This window comes from Camelus ferus, chromosome X, assembly GCF_009834535.1.
Source record: "Camelus ferus isolate YT-003-E chromosome X, BCGSAC_Cfer_1.0, whole genome shotgun sequence".
NCBI lineage: Eukaryota > Metazoa > Chordata > Mammalia > Artiodactyla > Camelidae > Camelus > Camelus ferus.
The window spans coordinates 86,720,801-86,746,406 of NC_045732.1; the positions used below are offsets into that span (position 1 = coordinate 86,720,801).

Genomic DNA, 25,606 nt, shown 5'->3' on the forward strand with positions numbered 1-25,606 from the left:
TCATCTAAAGACAAAAGAGTCAACACGACCAGCATTAGAAATATTCAGATTTTGGAATTATGAAACAGGAATATAAAAATAGCTATAATTAAGATATTAAAGTATTTACCAGAAAAGACAAATAACATGCATATGCAGATGATGAATTTGGGCAGAGAGACAGAAACTACCCCCCCCCAAAGCAAATGGAAAAGTCAGAAATGAAAAACAAGATATTAGAGATAAAGATTTTCTTTAATGGCCTCATCAGCAGACTGGATACAACAAAGGAGAAAATCAGTAAACCTGAAGAATTCCAATGTTTCTAATGCCAAAATCGATACTGTCTCCCTCACAAATAACTGTGTGTTTCCATTGGAATTCTTCAAGGCCTATTTCACTTCCTTAGGTTCTATATGATTCCAGCCAAATTTCTGTTTCCACCTAAAACATCTCTGAGCTCCAGGTTTGACAATTCCATCTAGATGTCTAATAGGTATCTCAAAATTAACATGGTCCAACTGAATTCCTGATTTCCTTTCACTCCCTCCTCTCTTCCTAACCTGTTCTTCACCCAGTCTTCACCATCTGATTTAACAGCACCAGCATTTTGTTGAACAGCACTATTTAATAATGCATCTAGCTACTCAGGCCAAAACCAAGGAGGCTATCTTTATTCCTTTTTGCTCTGTTTCTCACTCCCTTCATCAAATAACATCAACAAGTCCATCCTCTACCTCCAAAAAGTATCCTGGATCTCCCGGCTCTGGTGCAGACATGGCCAAGTCGAAGAACCACACCACACACAACCAGTCCCAGGCACAGAAACGGCATCAAAAAACCCCGATCACAACGATATGAATCTCTTAAGGGGGTGGACCCCAAGTTCCTGAGGAACATGCGCTTTGCCAAGAAGCACACCAAGAAGGGCCTGAAGCAGATGCAGGCCAACAACGCCAAGGCCATGAGCGCACGTGCTGAGGCTGTCAGGGCTCTCGGAAAGCCCAAGGAGGTCAAGCCCAAGATCCCAAAGGACAGCAGCCGCAGGCTCAGTTGACTTGCCTGCATTGCTCACCCCAAGCTCAGGAGATGTGCTTGTGCCTGCATTCTCAAGGGTCTCAGGCTCTGTTGGCCAAAGGCCAAGGCCAAGGCTCAGACCAAGGTCACAGCTGCAGCTCCGGCTCAGGCTCAGGCTCAGGCTCAGTCTCAGTCTCCCAAAGGCGCCCAGGCCCCCACAAAAGCTCCAGAGTAGAGGCTTTCATCTACTGATGTGAGGATATAAGGACTAATGTGACCCCTAGGCTGCTGTCTGCATGGGGCTCATGTCTACCTGTGCTGTTTGTGCAAATAAACCTGAGGCAGGATCTGTCAGTTAAAAACAAAACAAAACAAAACAAAACAAAACAAAACAAAATAAAAGGTATCCTAAGTATATATATAGAGACAAAGTTGTGGTTACGAGCATGAACTTTGCATCAGACTTGTTTCCATTCAAATCCCAGCTTCCCCATTTACTAGTTGTGATCAAGTTTCTTAACCTCCCTGTGCTTCAGTTGCATCATTTGTAGAGATAGCAAAAGTACCTACTTTATAGGACTGTTGTAAAGTAAGGATTAAGTGAGTTAATAGTACGTAAAAGGGAGTGCCTGGCTTATTTATGTAACAATAAATGTTAACAACTATTTTTATTGTCATCTCTACACTATCATCATAATATAAGCTCGTATTATCTTTTGCTTATACTATGGCAGTAGCCACCTAACTGGTTTCCCTGATTCCACTCTTGTTCATGCCTCTACTTTGCTAACTTTCCAGAGCTGTCTTTTTTTTTTTTTAAAGTAAGATCAAGTCACTCCCTAGCTTTGAAAGCCTTCAAAATGTTCCCATTGTGTTGAGGATACAGAACAAATCACTCTCCTGCTCAATAATTAATAGTCCCTGCACTCTCCAGCCAAGCAATCAAACATTTAGACACTTTGAGTTTATAAGCATCTCTTTCCACACACAAATACTCCAGGAAAGGCTCAAATAGCAGTTCACACAACAGCATCAACAGATGTAATTAAGACTATACCTGGCTGAAGTCAGCCTCAAGGCAAAGTGGCTTGGTGAAGGGAAGGTGGAAGATAGGGGTCCTTCTAAGTCAGTTGGGGTGACAGCAAAATCAGAAAGATGAAATGAAAGAAAGGGAAAGATGTGGGAGACTTTTACTTGCTTTACAATTTTACTTACTGCCCTGGGAGCAACAGATTTACTGCTATGAATCATTTAGTCTGCCCTTGGGTTCTTGTGCTGAACAAAAAGTTGAGTTTCTATGACTGGCTTGGAAACTTCAGATCCTGACCATTCTAGTTCATAATGCAGTCTTCCCCTCTGGGATGCAGAGAATGGAGAAAAGAAAAAAGAGTGAAGGAAAGACATTCTATGTCAAACTCAGGTAACCCTCCCACTCTGCAGTTTTCCTCCCATCATTACTATAAGAGGCTACAAGACAATTTACTTATTGCTGGGGATATGGAGAACTTATTCCTGAGTATTTAATAAATATTTCAGCAGTAATAATACTTGATGAAAGTATAGGGAGTAGATGATCATTTTTAATGAATTCAAACCACAGCCCCAAATCATTCTGGAATGGTATTTTCACCTACCTTCTTCTCTTTCTGTTCTACCCATCTTCTCTTTTACTGGGGATCTTGATTTCAATTAGCTTTCATACTTTAATCCATATTCATACAGAAATATTCTTTTAAAAATACCTTGGAAGATCAACAAAATTGACAAACCCTTAGCTAGACTAAGGGAAAAAAAAAGACTCAAACTGCTAAAAATGAGAAGACATCACAGCTGATACCAGAGAAATAAGATTATCAGAGACTATGACAGTTATAGTCAATTACAAATCCTCCCAATAGGATAAACTAGAAGAAATGGATAAATATCTAGAAACATAACAACCTATCAAAACTGAATCATGAAGAAACAGATTGAAGCAGGAACCAAACACCTCCCCAAAAAGAAAAGCCTAGGATCAGATGATGTCATTGGAGAATCCTACCAAACATTTAAAGAAATAATAATCCTTCCCAATTCTTCTAAAGAATCAAACAGAAGGGAACATCCTCAAACTTATTCTATGAGGCCAGCATTACCCTGATACCATTACCAGGAAAAGACACTATGAGAAAACTATGAACCAATTTCCTTAAGGAATACTGATGCAAAAAGTCTTAAACAAAATGCTACCAAACCAAATTCAAGAGTACATTAAAATGATCATACACCATGACCAAATGAGATTCATCTTTGGGATCCAAGGATATATGTGAAAATTAATAAATGTATTGTAACACATAAACAATGGACAAAAACCATTATGATCATCTCAATCAATGCAGGAAAAAGCGTTTGGCACGATTCAACAGCCTTTCATGATAAAAACACTTCATAAAGTAGGAAAAGAAGGAAATGACCTCAACATAACAAAAAGCTGTATATGAAAAGCCCACAGCTACCATCATATGCAATGGGGAAAGACTGAAAGCTTTACCTCTAAGATCAGAAAAAAAAAAAAGCAAGGCTGCCCACTCCAGCACTATTAATCATTGTACTGGAAGTTATAGGCAGAGAAATTAGACAAGGAAAAAAAGGCATACAAATTGTAAAAGATGAAGTAAAATTATCCTGGTTCACAGATGATATTATATTATATGTAAAAAGCTCTGTAAGGATTCCACACCAAAAAATGTTAGAACTAATGAATTCAGCAAATTTACAGGAAATAAAATCAACACTCAAAAGTCAGTTGCATTGCTACACACTAATGATGACCAGACCAAAAAGGAAATTAAGAAAACAATCTCATTTACAATAGCATCAAAAAGGATAAAATACTTAGGAACAAACTTAACCAAAGAAGTTAAAGCGTTTTACACTGAAAGCTACAAGAGCAGTGCTACAAAAGCAAGCTACAAAAGCATACGAAGATAGCACAAATAAATGAAAAGACATTTCATGTTCATAGTTTGAAAGACTTAATACTGTTAATGTGCAATCTCAAGGGACCCTGAATGGCCAAAATGATCTTTTAAAAAAAATTTTTCTTGGGGTGAGAGCAATTAGATGTACTTATTTATTTATTTTTAATGGAGGTACTGGGGATTGAACCCAGAACCTAGTGCGTGCTAACTAAGCATGTGCTCTACCATTGAGCTATACTCTCCCCATCAAAACAATCTTGAAAAAGAAGAGCAGACTTGGAGGTCGCACATTCCCAGATTTCAAAACATACTACAAAACAACAGCATAAAGACAGTTATATAGGCCAATGAATAGAGAGCCCAGAAATAAACTCCTGCACATAGGGCCAAATGATTTTCAACAAGGGTGCCAAGGTCATTCAGTGGGGAAAGGACAGTCTCTTCAACAGATGGTTTTGGGAAGACTGGATATCTACATGAAAAAGAATAAAGTTGGATTCTTACCTTATATATAATATACAAAAGTTCACTCAAAATGAATTAAAGATCTAAATTTAAGACCTGAACCCATTAGACTCCTAGAAGAACATGAAGGAAAAGCTTTAGACACTGGACTTGACAATGACTTCTTGAACATGACACCAAAAGCACAGGGAAAAAAATCAAAATTAGAAAATGAGACTACATCATCAAAGTCAGTAACCAACAGTGAAAAGGCAACCTACAGAACAGAAGAAAATATCTGCCAGTCATGTATCTGATAAGGAGTTAATATCCAGAATATATAAGGAATTTCTACAATTCAACAATAAACACCCTGATTAAAAAGTGGGCAAAGGACTTGAACAGACATTTCTCCTAAGAAGATATACAAATAGCCAACAGGCACATGAAAAGATGCTCAATATCACAAATTATTAGGGAAATACAAATCCAGATCACAATGAGATGATCATTTCACACCCACCAGCAGGATGGTTACTATAAAAAGAACAGAAAATAACAAGTGCTAAAGAGGATGCAGAGAAGTTGAAAGCCTTGTGCATCCATTATATAAAACACTATGGAGGTTTCTCTACAAATTAAAAATAGAATTACCATTACCATATGATCCAGAAATTCTACTTCTGACTACCTAACTTAATTCAAAGCAGAATCTTGAAGAGTTATTTGTACATCTGTGTTCACTGCAGCATTATTCACATAGCCAAGAGGCGGAAGCAGCCCAAATGTCCATCAAGAGATGAACTGATAAAGAAAATATGGTATATGCATACAATGGAGTACTGTGTAGCCTCAAAAAAGGGGAAATTCTTTTATATGCTACAACATAGATTAACCTTGATGACATTATGCTAAGCAAAATAAGCCAGTCACAAAAGGACAAATACTAGATCCCTCTGGGAGGAAGTATCTCTCTTAGGTAGTCAAAATAGTAGAAAAGTATTTAGCAAGGGCTAGAGGCACTGTTAATTAGTATTTATTAGATATAGTCTCAGTGTTACATGTAACATGAAAAAGTTCTAGAGATCTGTTGTACAACAATGTAAATATACTTAACACTACTGAACTGTACACTTAAAATGATTAATTTAAGATGGCAAATTTAGTCTTATGTGTTTTTTATCACAATGACAAAAGAAAATAAAAATAAATAATCTCTTGAGACTGGGATAAAATATTTGTAAAAGACTCATTTGATAAAGCACTACTATCCAAAAATACAAAACAACAACAACCACCTCTTAAAATAACAATCTGGAAACGAACAATCTGATTAAAAAATGGACAAAAGACCTGACAGACACCTCACCAAAGAAGATATTCAAACAGCAAGTAAGCATATGAAAATATGTTCAACATCATGTCAAACAAAAATGAGAGAAAACACTTTTAATGCTATGTCATTAGGGAACTGCAAATTAAAACAAAAATGAGGTATCACTATACACCCATTAGAACGGCCAAAATCCAGAACACTGACAACAAATGCTGGCCAGCATGTGGAGCAACAGGAACTCTCATTCACTGCTGATGGGAATGCAAAATGGGTATCGACATCGGAGACAGCCTGGAAATTTGTTACAAAACTAAATATGCTCTTACCATATGATCCAGTAATCACACTCCCTAGACAATGGAATATTATTCAGTGCTAAAAAGAAGTGAGCTAGCAAGCCATGAAAAGAGAGGGAAGAAGCTTAAATAAATATCACTAAGTGAAAGAAGCCAAATCTGAAAAAGCTACATACTGTATGACTATAACTACATGCCATTATGAAAAAGGCAAAACTATGGAGACAGTTAAAAAAAGAAAAAGAAGGGTGGTGACCTGAGGTTGGAGAAAGGGAAGAAGAGGCAGAGCACAGAGGATTGTTAGGGCAGTGATACGGTTCTGTATGACACTATGATGGCTGACACACTTCATTATACACGTGTACAGACTCACGGAACGTCTAACACCAAGAGTGAATGTTAACCTAAACTACTGACTTTGGGTGATAATGATGTGTCACTGGAGGTCCATAATTTCTGCTCAATTTTGCTGTGGACTTAAAACTGCTCTAAAAAGTAGTTTACTATTAGTTAAAACAAAATCTGTTGAGAACAAAAAGTATTATTTGATGTGGACAAGGCTAAAATTTATCGACAGAAATCTTATTGGGTAATACTAGACAATGATTAATTTGAATAAAAAATTAAACTGCCTGAGATATTAAAAAATAACAATAGCTTGGAACTATCACACATTGCTGGTGGAATATAAAATGGCAAAGCTGCTACGGAAAACAGTTTGACAGTTTGTGAAAAAGTTAACATAGAGTCACCACAGGACCTAGCAAATTCTACTCCTAGGTATATACCCAAAAGAATGGAAAACAGGTATTCAAATAAAATCTTATACATGAATGTTCTCATACCACCAATATTCCTAATATCCCAAAGGTGGAAAAAACCTAAATGTCTATCACCTGATGAATGGATGACACGTATATATAGAATAAACAAGATTATACTGTATAGCACAGGGAAATATATACAAGATCTTGTGGTAGCTCACAGTGAAAAAGAATGCGACAATGAATATATGTATGTTCATGTATAACTGAAAAATTGTGCTCTACACTGGAAATTGACACAACATTGTAAACTGACTATAACTCAATAAAAAAAAAAAGTGGTATAGCCACACAAGGGAGTATTACTCAGTCGTGAAAAGAAATGCTTGCCACAACATGACTGAACCTCAAGAACCGAACAATAAAACCAGGCACAAAGGCCATATAGTGCCTGATTCCACTGATATGAAATATCTAGAATAGGTAAATCCACAGAGACAGAAAGAAGACTAGTGGTTGCCAGGGCCTGGATGAGGCAGGAATGTACTATGACTACTAACAGCTATGGGGGTTTCCCTTTTGGGGTGGTGAAAATGTTCTGGAACTAGATAGTGTTGATGGTTGCACAGCACTGTGAATGTACGAAATGCCATTGAATTGTACATTTTATGTGCTTTTTACTACAATTAAAAAAAAAAGAATGAACTACAAAAAATTATTACCTTGATTTTTTCACTCTCTTTTCTCACTCGTTTTGCATTTTCAATAATGTAAACAGTGCTCTTGTTGACTTCATTGTCAGCTCTGTGTCTCAGCCAGTCCTCATAACCCTAGATGGATACAAATAATGACATCATCAACTCACATAATGAAGTAAGTAAAGTTGTTAATAAATTTCTATAGCCCTCACTATGAGTCACCAGCAGATATTTATACTTACAGTATTAATTTTAACTTGGAATGCTAAAGAGACAATACTATGTTTTTACAGCAAAAACTAAGATATGCTTTCAAAATACACCTTAGGTAAATTGCTTTACTGTATTAAAAGGTTCCTCCATTCTACAGGTAATAAAGTAATAATAAAATAATAAAAATACAGGCATTAAATTACAAACAATATTCTTCAACTGTGAAGGACTATGATTTATTTTTCTAAGTCTACTCTTATTCAAGTTAATATTAATTTTCTCTGCTTTTTAATAATTTGAAAAAAACACTTTTCTAGGTTTTTATTTTCTTATAGACCAAAACCCTTAAATATATTCTTCCACAGTAGACTGTTGGAGTGATCATCTCTAAGGGAATGTAATTCCTCCCCAGGGAGAGAGAATAGAAAAGGCAAGTTAGGAGTACTCTGGCCCAGAAACTATGATCAACAGTTAAATTTCTCCATTGGCTTGGTGACAAAAGAAAATATACATCAGCGTTCATTTTTCAGAGTTAAAAGTAATCAGGGCTCATTTTTCTCTGGGCTTTCTTTGGTCTAGAGTAAATTTAAGCCAAAAGAACAAAGGATGGAGGATGTTCATTTGTTTGAGCATGACCTCCTTTCTTTTTTACATCACTTTGCTTTCTTTCTTTATAATAATGTCTACACCTTTTCAAATACAACTGTTTGAAAAAATCTCTTGATTGCCTTCTCTCTTTTTCTCAGGTGCTATATATGCAGTCTATTCTGTCCTTTATGACAATGCTAGGCGATCACTTCATATGGTACTTTCTGTGATGTGACTGAGGAAAGAAAGGCCCTAACACGAACTAGTATTGGGAGTAAAATGAACCACTAAGAGCTTTTGAAAACCATACAGGTTATTCTTGGAATCAGCAATTCTATGATGCTAAAGGAAATAATCCTAAAGGAAGTTAACATTTCAAAAGTCTTTATTTAGCAACCAAACACTTGATAAAATATTCCTGCAGTTGCTGGTAGGCAAGATAGAAGACCAGATAACCCCAAGAAGAAAGGTAACCATGTTCCCAATACTGTTAAGCAAACCTTCATTTTGGAAGTTCCTTGGAACACTTTTTAAAGTACTTTGATAAGTATGGTCTAAAAATATGTTTGTCATTTGCCAGGTCCTGTGGGCTCTCCCAGTACATGATAAACATGTCTAACCTACCCCTTCACCTCCAGTTTCCTGTTTCCATTTCTAATTTTTTTTGGTGAGGGAGGTAATTATGTTTATTTATTTTTAGAGGAGGTACTGGGGATTGAACCCAGGACCTTGTGTAAGCTAAACATGCGCTCTACCACTGAGCTATATCCTCCCCCCTCCATTTTCAATTTCATCTGGAAGTTTTCAAAGGCACTCTCATCAACCCTGGCAGTTAGCTTTGACAAGAAACAAGAATCAAGTCTCCTCCACCCACCACACCCTTCAGCAGCACCAGGAAAGTCAACAAAATAAAAGTCTTTATGCTCTTGAGTTCTCTGCTATAGGCAACAGTAAAGAAAGTCCGCTATAATGGGAATTTTCCAGACAGACACAGCACGCTGAAAAATATAACGCATGTTAAAAATTCGCTTCCCATTTCCCTACTGAGCTGTACCTTCCAACTACTCTTCTTTTAGGGTTGTATCCCAGACACAAATATTGAGGAGGAAAGGAGCAAAGAAATTAAAGATATACCTTACAATCATTTTAATAGGTTTTCAATGAGAACCAAATCTAAATTAAATCCATTAAGGACACTGACTCTAAACAAATATGAAAAAAGAGCCTTGACAATGAAATTCAAACCAGACAGGACTGAGATGCAAGCATAACTGTAAATTAGAAACTGGATTAGAAATTTACCTGTTTGATGGCTGTAACAGTTATAACAAAAAAAAGTGGAAGTCCACTGGTAACTGGGCTAGTTGGTGTGTCTACTGTGACCTAGGTAAAGAAATTAAATTGAAAGTGAAATGAAAATAAGCCACTAACTCAGATGCAGCACTTACATGCTGCAAACATTTCAGACAGAAATGCAGACAAAACATGCTCCAGTAGCAGAGTGAATGTTAACGTTCATTGAAACAAAAGTAATCCACATAGAAGTTAAAGAAAATAGTTCTAAACTTAGGCTTAGTTTTCATCCCAGCTTGGATTAACTGAAACATATCCATTCATTTACCATCTATTTGTTGAGTACCAGTCTGTCAGCCTTTGTGCTATTATGAGCCAGGCTCTTAGAGATGCTGCTTTATTTTAAGCAAGATGGAGAAAAGTCCCTGCCCTCATATAGCTGGCAGCTTACAATAAAAACCAGATACTAAAACGAGTGAGACGCTGAGATGTGAAGAGTAAATAGAAGTTAACTAGTTGGGAGGGAGGGGTTTCCAGGCCCAGTGAATAGTGTATACAGAGTCTCTGTGGTAGGAGGGAGTGTGGCACCTGTAAGGAAATAAAGGAGGCCCAGGGCAAGACAGAGTGTGGTGGAGACAGGGCAGGAGAGGGAGACAGGGGCCAGACCAAGCACAGCTCTCCAGGCTAAAGTTCAGTCTTTGTCCCACAAACAGTGGGAAATAATTGAAGCTTTTATTCAGGGAGAGGTCATGTGAACAGAACCACATGCCTTATGGAAAAAGAAATGGAAGGGAACAAAAGTGGAGCTAGGCAGTCCATTGAGGATGCTACTGCAGGAATCCAGGCAAAAGATGATGGATTAGACAAGGGTGGTAGCAGCAGATATAGAAAGAAGTTCCAGAGATATTTAAGAGGTAAAAATGGCAGGGCTGGTAAGGAATTTCTCATAAGGGGTGATTAGAGATGTCTTCCAAGTATCTGATTAACATGGCTATGTAGGTGGTATTGTCATTCGCTGAAACAGGAAATCCTGAAAGAGAATCAGATTTGAGGGACAGAGGATCATGAGTTCAATCTGCTTTTCCATGGCTCTGTGCCTTCTTGCACAGCCTGAGATACCAATCTGGATTCTTCACCAGGTAAACTCCCTCTCAGCCTTCAAGGCTCCACTCAGAAGTCACCTACTCTTTGAAGCCTTCTCGGGCTTCTCTTCGGTAGAAAACAATCTTAACTTCCACTGTATCCCCATAGCATTTTGCTCATGCTAATTTTATGACTTTCACATTAAATTAAGTGAATACGTGTCTTGGCCATGACAATAAATTCCTTAAGGGTAGAAAAGCCATACTTCAATCCTTATTGTACGTGCTGAAATCTTTGGTGTCTGGACCACTGCGCAGCACACAGTAGGTGCTTGCCAAAGTGAACTGAAATGTGCTATATGCCAAGTAGACCGCCTCTTGTGACCATAATCCTCTACGTAGTTTATTTTGTGCTGCTCTGTAAGACATTTTACCATCGATCTAGGAGTTCCTTTTCAAATGCCCCATCATTCAAGATCAGAATTGGCTCTTTCCCATATCACAACCCAGACTGATTTGAAGCTGCAGGCCTAATTCAATTACAGTACCATTTACTCAAAGCCTCAAAGTGGATAAACAGAAGCACTTAACATCAACAAGGCATTTGAGCAATTTTATGGGGATGTTTCTGCTTTATTTAATAAAATGAAATGAGGAAAAAAGTACCTTTAATGTAGTAAAACTTTCAGGGGGTAATTTTGGCAAGCGAAAGATTTTAACAGACTTAAGGATGGAAGATGCAATTTAAAATGTCTAAAATTTAAAACATAAAACACCAGTAGAGAATACAGAGAAGCAGATCAATGTACCAGGATTTCATCCTTAAAGTAAATGAATGAGGAAGAGCAAAACTCATCATCAGGAAGATAAGTGATCAATTTCTAATTAAACTGAAACTGGCATTTAACAAAGTAAAACTCTTAATTTGAACTATTTCCAGTTTCAATATATACCACTGTATTTAACAATACTTGCTCTTCTAGGATGAATAAAGACATATGAAATCCATGAAAGTGTTTAAAAAAGTAAAGAAGACTCAATAAGTTTTCTAGTAAAACTGCTACTTTAGAAATATATAAAATTATATATATATCTTAAAATGTAATGTTAGTACTCTAGTAAACCGGACTCTAATAAATTCTGAAACAACTTTTTAAACACAGGGCATTTTAAGGTTAGATATGGATTGAAAATTTATTTGAAGTAATTAAGTTTCTAATATTGCTCTTACCTGTACAAGGAAAATGATGAGAAAATAAAAATTTGCAATTCTTCTAAACTGTTCAAATAGATTCTTTGGGAGGAAATTCCAAAGTGTATACTGTAAGGGAGGAAGAAAAAAAAAGATTATTAGAAAAGAAACTTGAAAAATCCTAATGATAATGACTCGTGATTCCAGAGTATCACAATACTTTGAAAGCATGTTAAAACTCAAATCTCAGACATTCGAATAAGCGCACATTTAGAGGGACAGAATACAAACGCTTTTTTCAGGAGTGAAGTTTCGCTTGGAGCATTGCAACTGAGCCATCTAGTCCCACAGCTTTGCTTTCCTCGATCTGATCTAAATCAGGTTCCTCGTTCCGTGCTCTCCTATCTGTCTGTACTTCCCCGATAACACTCGTTGCAGTGAATCATTTTACATGTGTACTTTTCATTAAAGTTTTTCCCTCAATAGGCAATGAGTTCTATAAGGGCAGGCTGTTCATCTGTCTTTTTATTACTTTCCCCCCAACATCTAGCACAGTGTCTGACAGAAAGTAGACAATAAATTTGTTGGATGAGTGAATGAACAAATTAATTCCTTTGGCTCAGCTGACCTCTGGAGTCTTGATCATCATCACGGATGTAACTCTGTCCCTCTCACCACCTCCCACCTCCGTGACAGCTGGTCACACACAAACCTGGGTCACAGAGGGCTTTCATTTTAGTCAGCAACATACCACTCTGGGCTTTGGTAACTGGTAATAAAATAGGTAAAGGTTTCAATGCTAAATTGTACGTGGGCAGGAGGAGAGAACTTTTGGGCCAAGTGTCAAATCACACAGACTTTCTCACTGATGCCTTAAGCGCAAAGCCTGGGTCATTTAAAAATCAACAGAGGAAGTTGGATTTTCTAGATGTCTCAATAAGGAAGATCAGAAACCAGAAAGAAAGAAATGTTTCTCAACCTAAAGATCTACATTTATACTTGAACAGCCTCTAGTCTCCGTATGTGAGAAGAGGTCCATTAAATCAGGTAAGGAAAAGCCAAAGTTGCAGGGCATGACACAATATATGGGCATTTGCTACTAAATTCTCTTTAAAAGGCTGTAGGCTCAAGGTTCAGAGAACCCCAAGAAGACGAAGATGAACGGAGGCAAACATATTCAGTAAAGCAGCTGCATTACAGCCAACGGCCAACCGAGAAGGTTCTTCCTCCAGGGCTCATAGAAGTGCCCCAGGGAAGCCCATTGAAAATGAAGTACAGAATTGGGTGTGGGTGTGCACCACTTGGGAGAAGAGAGTCCGCAGTTTTCAGAGTCCCACCAAAAATAAAAAGGATCAAAACCACTGACCCAGTCACTTCGAAGCTGCCTTAGTTCAGATCAGCACTTAACTGTCCCAATAACTGAAGGTCAAGTTTCTAAAACAACAAGCTCAACTCTTAACAACAGGCTAACAGCTGAGCTTCCGGCTCGTTGACCTTCTGTTCGCTGAGTAGAGGGGTTTTAATTAAACAAACAAGCATTAGGGACTGTTAGAGTCCTCTGTGGGGTGTTAACACATCAAAAGGGAACATTTTTGTTGCTGTTTCTAGGCCCCCACTGTTTGTTTACCACAGTTTTCACTTACAAAATGAACTGCTTCCTTGAGGAACTCGGGTTATTCCCTCTGTAGTAAACTTTTGCTATGTGTGCCCTCTCCTCTCCTGTGTCAAGTCGAGCTATTAAGAGGTCAGGGAGCATAAGTTCCTTTCCCACAGGTGCCTAGAACAGTGTCCGGCATGTAGAAGGCATACAAGAAATTTTGATAACAATTTGTTGGCCATTTTTTCCTTCACTGCTCTAACTAAAAAGTAAATTAAGCTTTTCATCTCATTATAATACAAATGTAACATAGCATACATTATTTCAATGCAGACCAAGAGAAGCCAACTTTTTTAGAATTTTATGACTAAAACAGAAATTGAATTAAAGCCATATACACCAAGTTATTTAAACTGACTTGTCTATCTAAAAAGTGGACTCTCAGACATACTCTTAGAGTTACTCTTAACTCATAGGAAGAAGATATTGACAGCATTTGTTTCATATACAATGATGAAAATGGAGATTTTTTTTTTGGTCATAGGTCAATTCTTGCTCAGAGTAGTCAATAAGTGGATCTTGTAGACTATCTTAACATGCAACCATAAACTTAAAAAGCAACCTTCACAGTTAGAACATTTTTAAAAACAGTTTCTATAAGAAAATGCCAACTATATGAAATGCATTTTTCATCTGCCCTATAGTGAATTAAATAATTGGTACACAAATGTGGAAAAATTAAGGATCATGCCCTCACAACCTAATGTAAGTTGAAGTCAAAATCTTATAACTTTGATAAACTACTTTCCTAATTCAAAGGAGAGAATCTCAGTTGAAACTGAAAAATTTAAACAAAAGGAGGCTTTGGAACATTAATTGTTTTTACCTAAAGTCCCCAAATATTCCAATTTAGCCTTAAAAATGCTGGTTGGTAAGATGAAGCTCCAAATAACTTGTTCTCAGTGTGTTTGGATATCAAGAGAAAAGGGGGAACAGCTAAAAACTGAAGTAGTAATTATTTAAAGTAACAAAGTTAACGGTCAATTGTGAATGAGCTAGCAGAAGGAGCATTGACTTCTAACTAACTACTAGGATCTGGATGTGATGGAACAAAATAACTATACTTTATGATTAGTTGTAAATAAGCACCCAGTTGTAAATAAGCAGAGCTCTAGCCTGAATAAACTGTTCACTTTGCTAAATTACTGTATTCATTTTATTCTCAACTCTCCTTGATGTAGCATTAAATCTAATTTTGAGCATCATAGGACTCTACTTTCATTTTCATTACCAATGTCAAGCAGAACTTTCTCTTTTTCTCAAAGTATCACTCTTTCTCCTATAAATTCAGGACACAACAGGAGTTCCCAAGACACTACTGCATCAACGTGGATTTAGTAACTTTAGCTAAAATAAGGCACCTTCAAGGAATTCCATAAGACGCAAAGACAGTCTATAAATTCTACTGATGGTTCTGATTTTTTAAATGAGGGAAAACGCTGTGTAGTTTTAGGCTTCAGACTTTAATCTATGACATTGTTTCACATAGGAGCACTAAGTTTAACCTTGGGCATAGCTTCAAAGAGTTAGGTGGAGCTCACTGATTCTTATCCCACTGAAGGGCCTTCAAAATGAGGCCTGGGATTTTTAAAGGAAAAAAATGTAGAACAGAGAAATATGATGAAAGTTAAAGATTCTAAAGATCTGGCAGGATGCGATCAATGCTCCTTTTGCTACTGAAGGGGATTTCCAGTTTTGTACCAGCTGCAAAATTCTGGTGATTCCCCAGGGTCCCTGCAGGGTGCGCTAGAGTAGGAAGGCCACGGAGAACAAGTTTTTCTAAAGAAAGGATGTGTGTTCCCAAAAGAAGAGAAGAATGCTAATTTTATCAGTAAATAAAACTTAGAATAGGTCAAAGTGCTTATCTTCAGTGTTCCCTGCATTAACAAGACTTATTCCCAGTGTTACACTGACCTTAGTGATGGCATTTGTAAATAAGCAAACGAAAAGCACCCAATTCAGAGAAAGTCATTTTTATCACTGAATGGTTGAAAAAGGAAATCAACACTTGCTACAAAGTTCGAAGGCAGCTAACATATTCAAGAAATTGTACATTTCTTCAATTAAAAGATTCTGGTGCAAAAACAATCAGCCAAACGTCAATGTGAGGAAGAGAAAGTCAAATTATGAAACTTTTTTCCCTCTCCAGACTGGACCCGAAGGCCTCCTTTTAAGAGAGGTGATGTCACTCCACACATTCGGAACACACGCGACTGAGGAAATCAGTAGTACTGTCCAGCACTGTGGGCACTCTGGTGTGCAGGACTCATCACAAAAACATAAATAATAGTAGCAGCTACCATCTCTCGAGTTGTTACTACATGCCGAGCACAGTGCCTAAATGCTTTCTGTGGATTACTTTATTTCATCCTCATCACAATCCTATGAGGTAAGTACTGTCAATATCCCCATTTTACGGATGGGGAAGAGAAAGAAAACTGGGGCACAGGAAGGTTAAATGACTTACTTTAACTTCAAACCCAGGTTCTGTCTATAGGATGAAGCTCTTTACAACTATACTATATGCTATCCTCTTATAACTACTCACTGTATTCAGATTTCATTCTTTTTGTGAAGTTAGTATACTGTCAATTCCTCTTTCTCTGCTCTAGAGCTTTTATGAAAAATAGATCAGTTAATAAGAAGTTAACTAGACAAACTATAAATATATAATATTTACAGAGAAATAAAGATGTGGTAGTCTATCAGTGTAGAAATGTTCACTTCTTTATTCTGGTTTCTAAAACATATACATATATATTGTATAAGCAAATCTGTTTAGAAACAATTTTTATTTGCTCATGAACTACTGACTATTTAAACAAATATATCCTATTGCATTGTTTTGTCTACTGGCAAAAGCGGAGCTAGATAAAATATGAAAAAGTTTATTAAATACTAGTTAGTAAGAAGGTACTCTTACATGTTCTTTTAAAATGTAAAAATGCAAGGTTTATTGCAATAAATTGATTATCACTAGTTTAATGAAAAGTCACTTCACAATCAGTGTGTCACTTTACCATCTTCCACATAAAACACTACGGGAAACAATAATTCCCTAGAAAGTACGTTAAATTTACTTGATGCGAAAGGAGAGAGAAAACTGATGGGGGAACCAAATAGCACAAGGATGTGAAAATGGCTCTTTATTCAGAGCCACTAGACCTTATAAAGTGGTTCTGCTCCTGGCTTTATGACTAACCCTGCTTGGTGACCATGTCACTAACTTCTCTGGGTTTGCTTTCTCCATCTGGGAAGTCAGCGAGTTGAACAAGGAGACCTTAGGATGTTTCAGTTCTACAAGTCTATGATCCTGAGTCTAAGGACTACTATTGATTATTTTCTTAGACTCTACAGGGTGGGTCACAATTTTGAGTAAAAGGATTATTCACTATTTTGGGCACAGGTACGGAAACTTCTAGCTGAGGATAAAATTTTTGCCATAAGGTTAAAGATTAACAGGAAACTTTTTATCCAAATACACTCAGAGTGTTCTTTAGGTCAACAGACCTGCTCATTAAGGCAACACGGTTTTCACTCATTCCATCCTTGGCCCACTTTTTACACGGTAATCTCCTGGCTAAGCATAACCTGTGCTACATCACTACCCAAAGAGAACTGACATGTCCATTTGTAAACCAAAATGTTACATTTGTAAAGGAAGGGTATAATGTTGTGTTTCAGGTCCTCAGTGTTTGTCAACATGTAGTGAACCAGTTATCACCAACATTTTAGATCTGCCTTGCCAGGCTGCACGAGGAAGTGAGGAAAATGATGAAGATCTGTGCCACACTCCAGGAGCTGGCAGTGGGCCAGTCACCTAGCACTGAGCACCTCACCTGGTCTGCCGAAGGTAGAGATTAGCAAACTAATACATGTAGAATGATGACTTGTGGGTACTAGGAACTACAAAGAAGGTTTTCACATACGGAACATCAGCACCATTTCACTGGTGAGGACATTCAGACTGAGAGATTAGTCTGGCCAAAGTCACACAGCTAGTAAATGGCCAGGTCAGGATTTAAATACAGGTCTTCAGACTTCCAGGCCACTCCTCTTAGTACTGCACAACGCTAAAGTAAGATGATTAGTCAAATGGCGACACAGCTACAGTGATTGAACCCTTGACTGTTCAGTGTACAGAACAGAACATACCCTTTAGGACCCAGGCGTGTATTTGAGAAGCGCTGCCGTGGAACAGAAAGAGATACGAATGTCATTTGAAGATAATACCTTGCAAAGAATGTAAATTATTTACAAGCTGGTCCATCCACTTAAGGACAATTCAGGAAGCTTTGGGCAAGTAAATAATTCCTACTTTCAGCATACTTTAAGGCCTAAAGTAATATATATAATCAACAGGCATTGTGAATCATAATGGAAGGCAAAGACATGTAAATAATCTTTCAGATATCACAAGGCAAAGTGATGCTTTAAAAAAAATTGCCTTTTGGTGGAATAATTACCACAGTTGGTCTATGGTTGGTATATGTGCACATTCAGGTATGCATATATACCTGCACCAGCTTCCACAGAAACATAAACAAAAGTAAGTGGCTCACTATATGAACATCTACTGAGTTAAAAAACCAACTTACCTTAGATGAGACTATTCTATTATCACAAAATTTTTGTGGAATGTAAGCTTCTGTTTCTGGAAATGGATGATGGCCAACGAATACTGTGCGTGTACCAACTCGTTTCTCTTCTCCAGCACACTGACCAAGAGAAAGAGGAAAAAAATCAGTTTTTCATCACATTTCTCCATGCTTCTACCAAGCTCAGAATTCTTGTCTAAGCATGTTTGGCTATTGTCTAGAGAGAGTAGCAGGGAGAGGAGAAAACCTTGTTAGGAAATTCAAACTCCACTAAGCTCTTAGTTGCTGACTTAGTGAAGATTACTAGCAGAAGTTTTGCTTGAGCTGATTGTCCTCAGGTTATCACTGCAATTCTAAAATGTTTAAACTGAAGTAAGTATCTTAGAGAAACAGCATTTTTACTGCCAGTCATTTTTCTTTCATCCACAGAATCTCAAACATCACCATCACAGAAACACACCAACTTAGGAAAGGTCAGACTGGGAATATTTTATTTATTACACAACAACTATTGAGGACAACCATGTCAATTTCCTTACCAGACAATAGAAAGCAGAATGCAAATTTCTTCTAAACACAAAATGACTGCTTATAAATAGATAGGAGCAGAATGGTTGCCTCTATTAGTGGAATGATCAATTATTTCAACACAGGAAAGTTGTAATTCTTTGGCTTTTCAGGAAAGACATGTCTTTGTGACCTCTCAGAGCCAACTGTTAAAAAGTCCCATTTCACACAATGTAGCTCTAATGCCCCTTTTATATTTTTTAAAAGTACATTCACTGAATCGAGAAGTTCCAAGGTTGAGCTCCATTTTTATCTCACCCTTTATTTCACCGAGGCTTCACTCTATTTTGTAATTTTAAATCAGGATCATGTATTTTCTTATATAAATTTAGAATAGTTTCCTTTGGTGATACTACATTATTATGTTTGAGACAACCATGTATTTAAGTCAAAGCAAGTATGATAGAAACCAATATACATTTATATATTTCCATTACTATTTTTTAAAAAGATAATTATAATTCCTCAATCTATAATGTTTTTAAGTATGCAGTCACAAAGATTTCCCTTCCTTTCAATGATCTATTTAAAAGTCAAAGATATAACTCTCTATCCCCAAAACAGTCACTTTAAACAAGATTACTTAAGGGTTGCAAAGTTCTCCAAGTGTCTATGCTTGGATGTATTCCATTCTGAATTTTTGTACCTCAAATAGATATAAGGAAAATAAATTTTCAGATTAAAAAAACAAAAATTACCCTAAAGTACAGAAAAACCTCTTGCCTCACCATTTTCATTTAAGCTTATTAAATAATTACCTAGTGGGGTATTTCCTCCAAAATCTATAGAGAATCAATCAAAAAGTAATTGAGATAAAGAGAAGTAGGAGAGATTTAGGCTGTATATAAAGGGTAGCTTCTGGAAATCTACCCTGGCATAGTCTAAGGGAGCTTATAGGAATTCAATCTATGGCAATCTGGAAAAAGCCAATACATAATCAGTGTTGGACAACTTAGCTATTTACCTGCCTGCCCCAAGACAAGGCATTAAAACAACTGATTGTACAAGGTCCTTCACTTGCTAAGGGTCAGTGATTAAGAGAGAAATTTTCAGTTCCTGGAAACCAGTTAACAATATCTTTACCAGGTTGGTAAAGATAAACTATATACAGTTTTGATTCAGAGGTTGACTTTGTTTGCAACTATAATATACAGGGTCTGAAACAGCTTACTGATAAGAGCACTAAATTTTCTATAATAACCATTTTGCAAATAGTGAATTCACCTGCTTAAAAGTATAGTTCATTTCGCTTTGCCCCTACCCTGGTCTACTGCAAGTTACTGGCTCACTGTGTGAAGGAAAAGCCCAGCTGGGCTAACGAGCTAAATCACAAATCTAAGTGTGATAAGTGTCGGTTTACTGATCTAAGTTCTGCTGGGCTAACTCATAAATCTGAAGTTTAGTGTCAATTTACTGGGCTAACAAGCTAACTCTTAAATCCAAGCTCAACAAGTGTCAGTAACGTGATCTGCTCCAAATTGATAAGCTCCAGTGTACTGATTCCTTGCTTTTTGTTGTTTGAACCTTATTGGCTAATAGCCCCATACTTGTAATTAACCCTATAAAACCTTATGTGCACGTCTTGGAGGTGCTCAGAGCTTCGGAGCAGAAGCCCCTCTGAGCCCGCTGGCGTAATAAATCTGAGTACTCCAACCCTCCAAGTGGTGCTTGTTTCTTGGCTGGCCTGTCATTTCCGTAACAACTGTAATCTCTACAATAGACCTGAACCTAATAATGCACCAATTTGAAGTACAGAAATTGTCAAGTCTGTATACACACTACAATTTAAAGCATTTAATTTAATATGCATATGGTTGTTTAGTTTTTCACACAAGCAAGATGTGGCTATAGAGCTATCTTTTCACGCCAGTTCTCAGATCATTCAACAAATGGAGATGGGGAAGAGAAAAAGGAAAAGAGGTAGAGGGCCAGAGAAGCAGGCCGTTTCCCACATTGCCATTCTAGATTACTCCCCTCAGTTAACAGTGGCCACTGATTAACTGAAGACAAAACTCAACTAGTACTTCCCCAGTTCTGAATTGCCTCCAACTTCTTCTATGGCAGATAATGGCATTCCAAAGAACAAAAGCAAGGAACAAGCATAATACAGGTTTTCAGGCACACGGTATTTTTCCGAATTCCCTGCATTTGCATAGCACTTACAGCTTTACTAAGAGCCCTCCCCATACATTATCTCTTTCTGATCCCTTTCGAGTCAGGCCTAAATGACCTCGATCTCCATTAAACTGGAGAAAATGGACTGAAATTGCTGTGCAGGTTTGGGGTGAGGAGCTGTGGAGGAGGGAGGATCTTGGCAGTGATCACCATCAGATGATGAAATAGGGGCCCGAGAAGAGTTGTAGAATGTCCACTCCTGGGGATTTTTCAAAAAAGGGCAAAGTCTCTTCAGCCCAGGCAGGTCTGGGTATGGAGCTGCCTGAGGACTGGGGTTGGGGTCCAGTGAAATAGATGACTTTTCCATGCCTGTTTCACCCTAAAATCTGATTAACTCGCAATTTCTGGTGGAATTTGCTGCACCTGTATAACGCTTGTTTGGGTTCACATAAAAATGGTAAAGCTGAACTCATGTAAATTCACTGTAATTTTCCACTTGCTGACAATGTAGAGTGTTAAAACAGTGGTTTTAGTTCCTGTGTTTTTGAATAATGTAGGTGCTTTAGCCAAGGGAGAGAAATTCCAAGTAGGAATTATTAAAAAAAAAAAATTCCATCTGGATGGTACACAATGTAGTCTGGGGTAAGAGTGTATGATTCTTGCTACCTCCTAATGAATTTTTAAGTCATTAGGAGTCCATCCTGTGTTGAAGTGCTTCCCATGCAAATGTCCCTAGGGACAGCATTTATTAAAATTGAAATGTGCTGACACCAATCCTATTTTAATGTTATCATATACTGTAATAAAAAGTATGGAAATATATTAAAGAGTTTTATAATATATGAGCAGAGAAATCATTTTAATGTTCTTCTTCAAGATAAAAATTACCCTTCTGTACTCTTGATTTATACCTCTGTAGTATAAACTGAATGCTGTGTTAAAAAAAAGTAATTTATACCAAAACAGTCTCTCAATAAAAACCAGAATAAAATGGTACTGTTATTCAATTACTACCATCTTAAAATCCTACGCCTTTGCCAGTCATAAACACAGAAAGCTGCTGGAAATATAATTTGTTTCTTGATTGCTTCTAGACCAGTGACTGAATAAGAACTGAGAGAAAATAGAGACCTCAATACAAGACTGTCATTATAAAAGCTGGCAGAGGCTCTGAAACGGAGCTCACCCTTCCATCCGTTCCAGGTGTTGGCAGACTTAAATTTATCACTTAGTCATAGATCAGTGGTTCTTAATTCTGGTCACACACTGGCTTTAAACATAATACCAATGCCTGGGTCTTTTGTTTAATATTTAATTTAATTTTTCTAGAAGCTCCCCAGGTGACAATTCTAATTTAGAGCCGGGGCTGAGAATTACTGCTACAGAATCTCTCTTTGAATTAATGATTCCTCTTATCCTACAAGTTCTTAGTATGCCAGCCATAATCCTACACTTTAAAAGTAATTAAAATAATTTAAATAACTTGCTTTTCAAAGGATAAAAATACAAATAACCATCAAATAGCAACCCCTTCAACCATTTTAAGCTGCTCACAAAATGAGATTCTCCTTCAACATTTATTCTGTGGCTAATCCGCTTCAATTATTCAGATCATTGATAATGAAAACTACAGGCCCTGCAAACATGCAAAGCTGCTCGGGTTATCAGTAAATAATCACCAATGTCATCTCCAACAACCACAGCATCACTTTTATTGATTATCAGACTGTTCTCTCTGTGTTACTAAAGCAAATAAGAGGACAGTTGGCTCTCATTATCGGTGGGTTCCACATCTTTGATTCAAGCAACTTCAGGCTGAAAATACTGGGGGGTGGGGTGAGTGGAGGGAGTTTCCAGAAATGCCAAAAAGCAAAATTTGAATTTGTCATGCGCTCAAAAACTACTTGCATAGCATTTACATTGTACTAGGTATTATAAACAATCTAGAGACGATTTAAAGTGTAAGTGAGGATGTGCATAGGTTATATGCAAATACTACATAGTTTTATACAAGGGACTTGAACATCTGCAGAAGATCCTAAAACCAATCCCCTACAGATATGGAGGGATGATTTGATGTGCTCAAAAATAAACCAAAAATCCTTATTAATAATCTGAAAATTTGGCAATGATTTAAAACTATCCTCCACTTCCCAGCCCCAAAGCCGTTTTCCTCTCTGAAGCCGTAGTATTTTTGAACAGTATAATCAGTCTTTAAAAGGCCAAAGTCAAAAATGAAAGAAAGAGCATTTTACCAAAATTTCTGCACTCCTGTACTAGGGTGGAAGGCAGAATGCCGGGAGGAGGGCATCACAGTCCAGGGACCGTCTCCGGTATATTAAGCTTCCTGGTTAGAGTTGCTACAATGTATTCAGCGGTCAAATTGGTGAGGTTTCCAAGCCCATCCCGTTATAAGAAGCCAAGAAGAATAATCTTCATATGCAATTTATAGTCGTAACTCTACAATGAGCCTAAAAAATTGCACTTTCCAGATTTTGCTTTACCTGTATCTTCTTAAGTGATCAAGCTGTCTCCTTTGCCAGAGGTAGTAAAGCAAGACTGAGACAGGGCATTTTGTCTTCTTGCCTTTAAAGCTTATTTATGGTTATATCAACCAAAACTCTCAAACATCCGATCAAAAGACAACTAAATATCCAAAGTACATCCCTAGACACAAAGCAGGCATTATCCAATGGTAGCACATTTAATTGAAAAGAAACTTCTATAGGAAATGGATATTAAGCACCACAAAAACACCTAAATCAGCAAGCACTATGCTTAGGAAAAAGCAGTGACTATAAGAACTTGGGTAAGAACAATGCCTTGTTTGGAAGCTCAGGGTTAGCTTAGACTTGCATTATCTGAATGCGATCCACTGAGCAGTTTAATTTCACCAGGGACAATCAGTTCTAAGTGTTTCCAGTGTGATCCCCCTCCCCACTGTGCCCTCAGCCCAAGGACCTCAGGGCTACAGAAATATGGCTCTAAAGAAGAAATGCAGCTTTCTCACAGGATGGCCAAAAAAAAAAAAAAAAGTCGATAGATCAAAAATGCTATAAGCATTTAGTGATTCAAGAGTCTAACAGGAATACACATATTTAATGATTCAGAGATTCTTCCATTTACAGAGTGTAACCTGAGACTCAAAATTCAGGCTGGGGCTCAGGAACTCCACTTTCCTTGGGAAACTCTCTTAACACAAACTTACCTGAGATGAACTGAACACACATGTCTACAAGGCCTCAGGAGTTCCTTCTCACTTTCACTACCCATATCTACACACCACCTTACATTCCCAACACTTAACAGACTTAAAAAATCTAAATAGTGAGGTTCAGAACTTCTCAGGATAGGAACAACAGTGAGGCTGGCTGACAAGCCAGCCAAGCATTTACCAGAGCCCTCAGGAAATGGATAAACATACACATGCAAATAGAAAGCAAGTATAAAGAAGGCCCCAGGACCTCAAAGCCCAACCTGGCTGAAAAGAGAACAGAATAAAACAGAGATCACAAACCTCTGAGGCAGGAGGGAAAGATGGGACCATCTGCATACCGACAAGCGAAAATTTGCTAACACAATGGCAGCTAAACCACAAAGAGAACGCTGCAGATTATCAGGCAACTTGTACCAACCCCTGTGATTCTTGTAAAGTTTCCCAGAATTTGGGAAGGTAGCCAATTGAGGCTGGCAAGTTTGCGTACATCCGAGGGAAGCACTACAACACTACTCTGTTCCTTTAAGAACTTGAAGCAGCACTCTGGTGGCCTGGCCTCCATTATTATACCATTTGACATCTTTTTTGTTACTCTTCTCCAAAGACCTGATTTGCCTTTGTAACTGCTGATTTTAGATTATCAGTACTTTAAAATATTAGTATCTTGCACAGCATTTTCTCCTCATTTTATGAAGTTCTTTTCTAACCCATGCCTATAATAATGGACCATGGTGAGAAGTGAGGCTAAAAATCACACTTTTGAGGAAAGTTCAATTGAACTTTTGGTTCTAAGTAGGTAAACAGTATAAGAGGAAGAGATATAATCTAGGTATTCACTATGATACACTAAGCCCCTCCCCACTGTAACAGAGCGACTGTAATACTGTACATTGAAGCTTCAAAAATGTGTACCAAAATATACGTAAGGCCTAAGCAGTTGGGCTTTGTGGCAAAGTCCCTTAGGGCTGGAAGATTTTCCTACTTTTTAGGGATCTCATAGGTGGGAAAATTTTATCTCAGCAGCAGGCAGTAATACCAAAAACAATGGTAAGGAAAAGAACCACTGGCTAATAGGGTGAAAAATGCCTTTATCAATATAAGAGACAAATTTTCATTCAAAAATCTTTCTAGGTCACCAGAGAAACATTTTTATTACAGTGTAAAGAGATAAACTCTGGTTAGAACAACAACAACAAAAAAATTGTAAAAGAGGTGTCTGATGTCCTGAACAGAGTTTTATCTCCCATTTTAGTGATAGCATGCTTACTATAAAAGTGTTAATAAGTTTCCTAGAAAGGTCTAGCAGTTCAAATATATATCCTGGAGCTTGTCCAGTGAAACCAATGAATGCATTCCCCACCCCCCGGCATTGTTAAATATCACACAGAAAGCAAACTTGCTAGGAAAAAATGTCCAAGTTGTAAATGTAACTTGATTAAATAGTACATCCTGACTATACCTGTTAATTTTTTTTTTAACATCCCCAACAAAAGAGGTAGGTAAAAAAACAAGTTTCCAACATGGAGCATGGCTGAATTGAATAAGCAAAGAAAACAAGAGGGAGGGGCCTCACAAAAGGTGGCCAGT

At 37.5% G+C, this 25,606-nt stretch overlaps 1 protein-coding gene and 1 pseudogene across 11 annotated transcripts in view; one reads left to right on the forward strand and one right to left on the reverse strand.

Annotated features, from left to right (window-relative positions):
• The window catches only part of ATP11C (ATPase phospholipid transporting 11C), a 152,519-nt gene that overhangs the window by 63,893 nt on the left and 63,020 nt on the right, over positions 1-25,606 (reverse strand). For all 11 annotated transcript variants that reach the window (XM_032474505.1, XM_032474504.1, XM_032474503.1 and 8 more), the window contains 4 exons: positions 18,121-18,240; positions 11,905-11,994; positions 9,601-9,681; positions 7,522-7,629 (listed from right to left, as the gene is read on the reverse strand). In XM_032474505.1, coding sequence (XP_032330396.1) covers positions 7,522-7,629; positions 9,601-9,681; positions 11,905-11,994; positions 18,121-18,240 — 399 coding nt within the window. The remainder of the gene's footprint in view (positions 1-7,521; positions 7,630-9,600; positions 9,682-11,904; positions 11,995-18,120; positions 18,241-25,606) is intronic.
• Positions 757-1,398, forward strand: LOC102511457 (annotated as a pseudogene).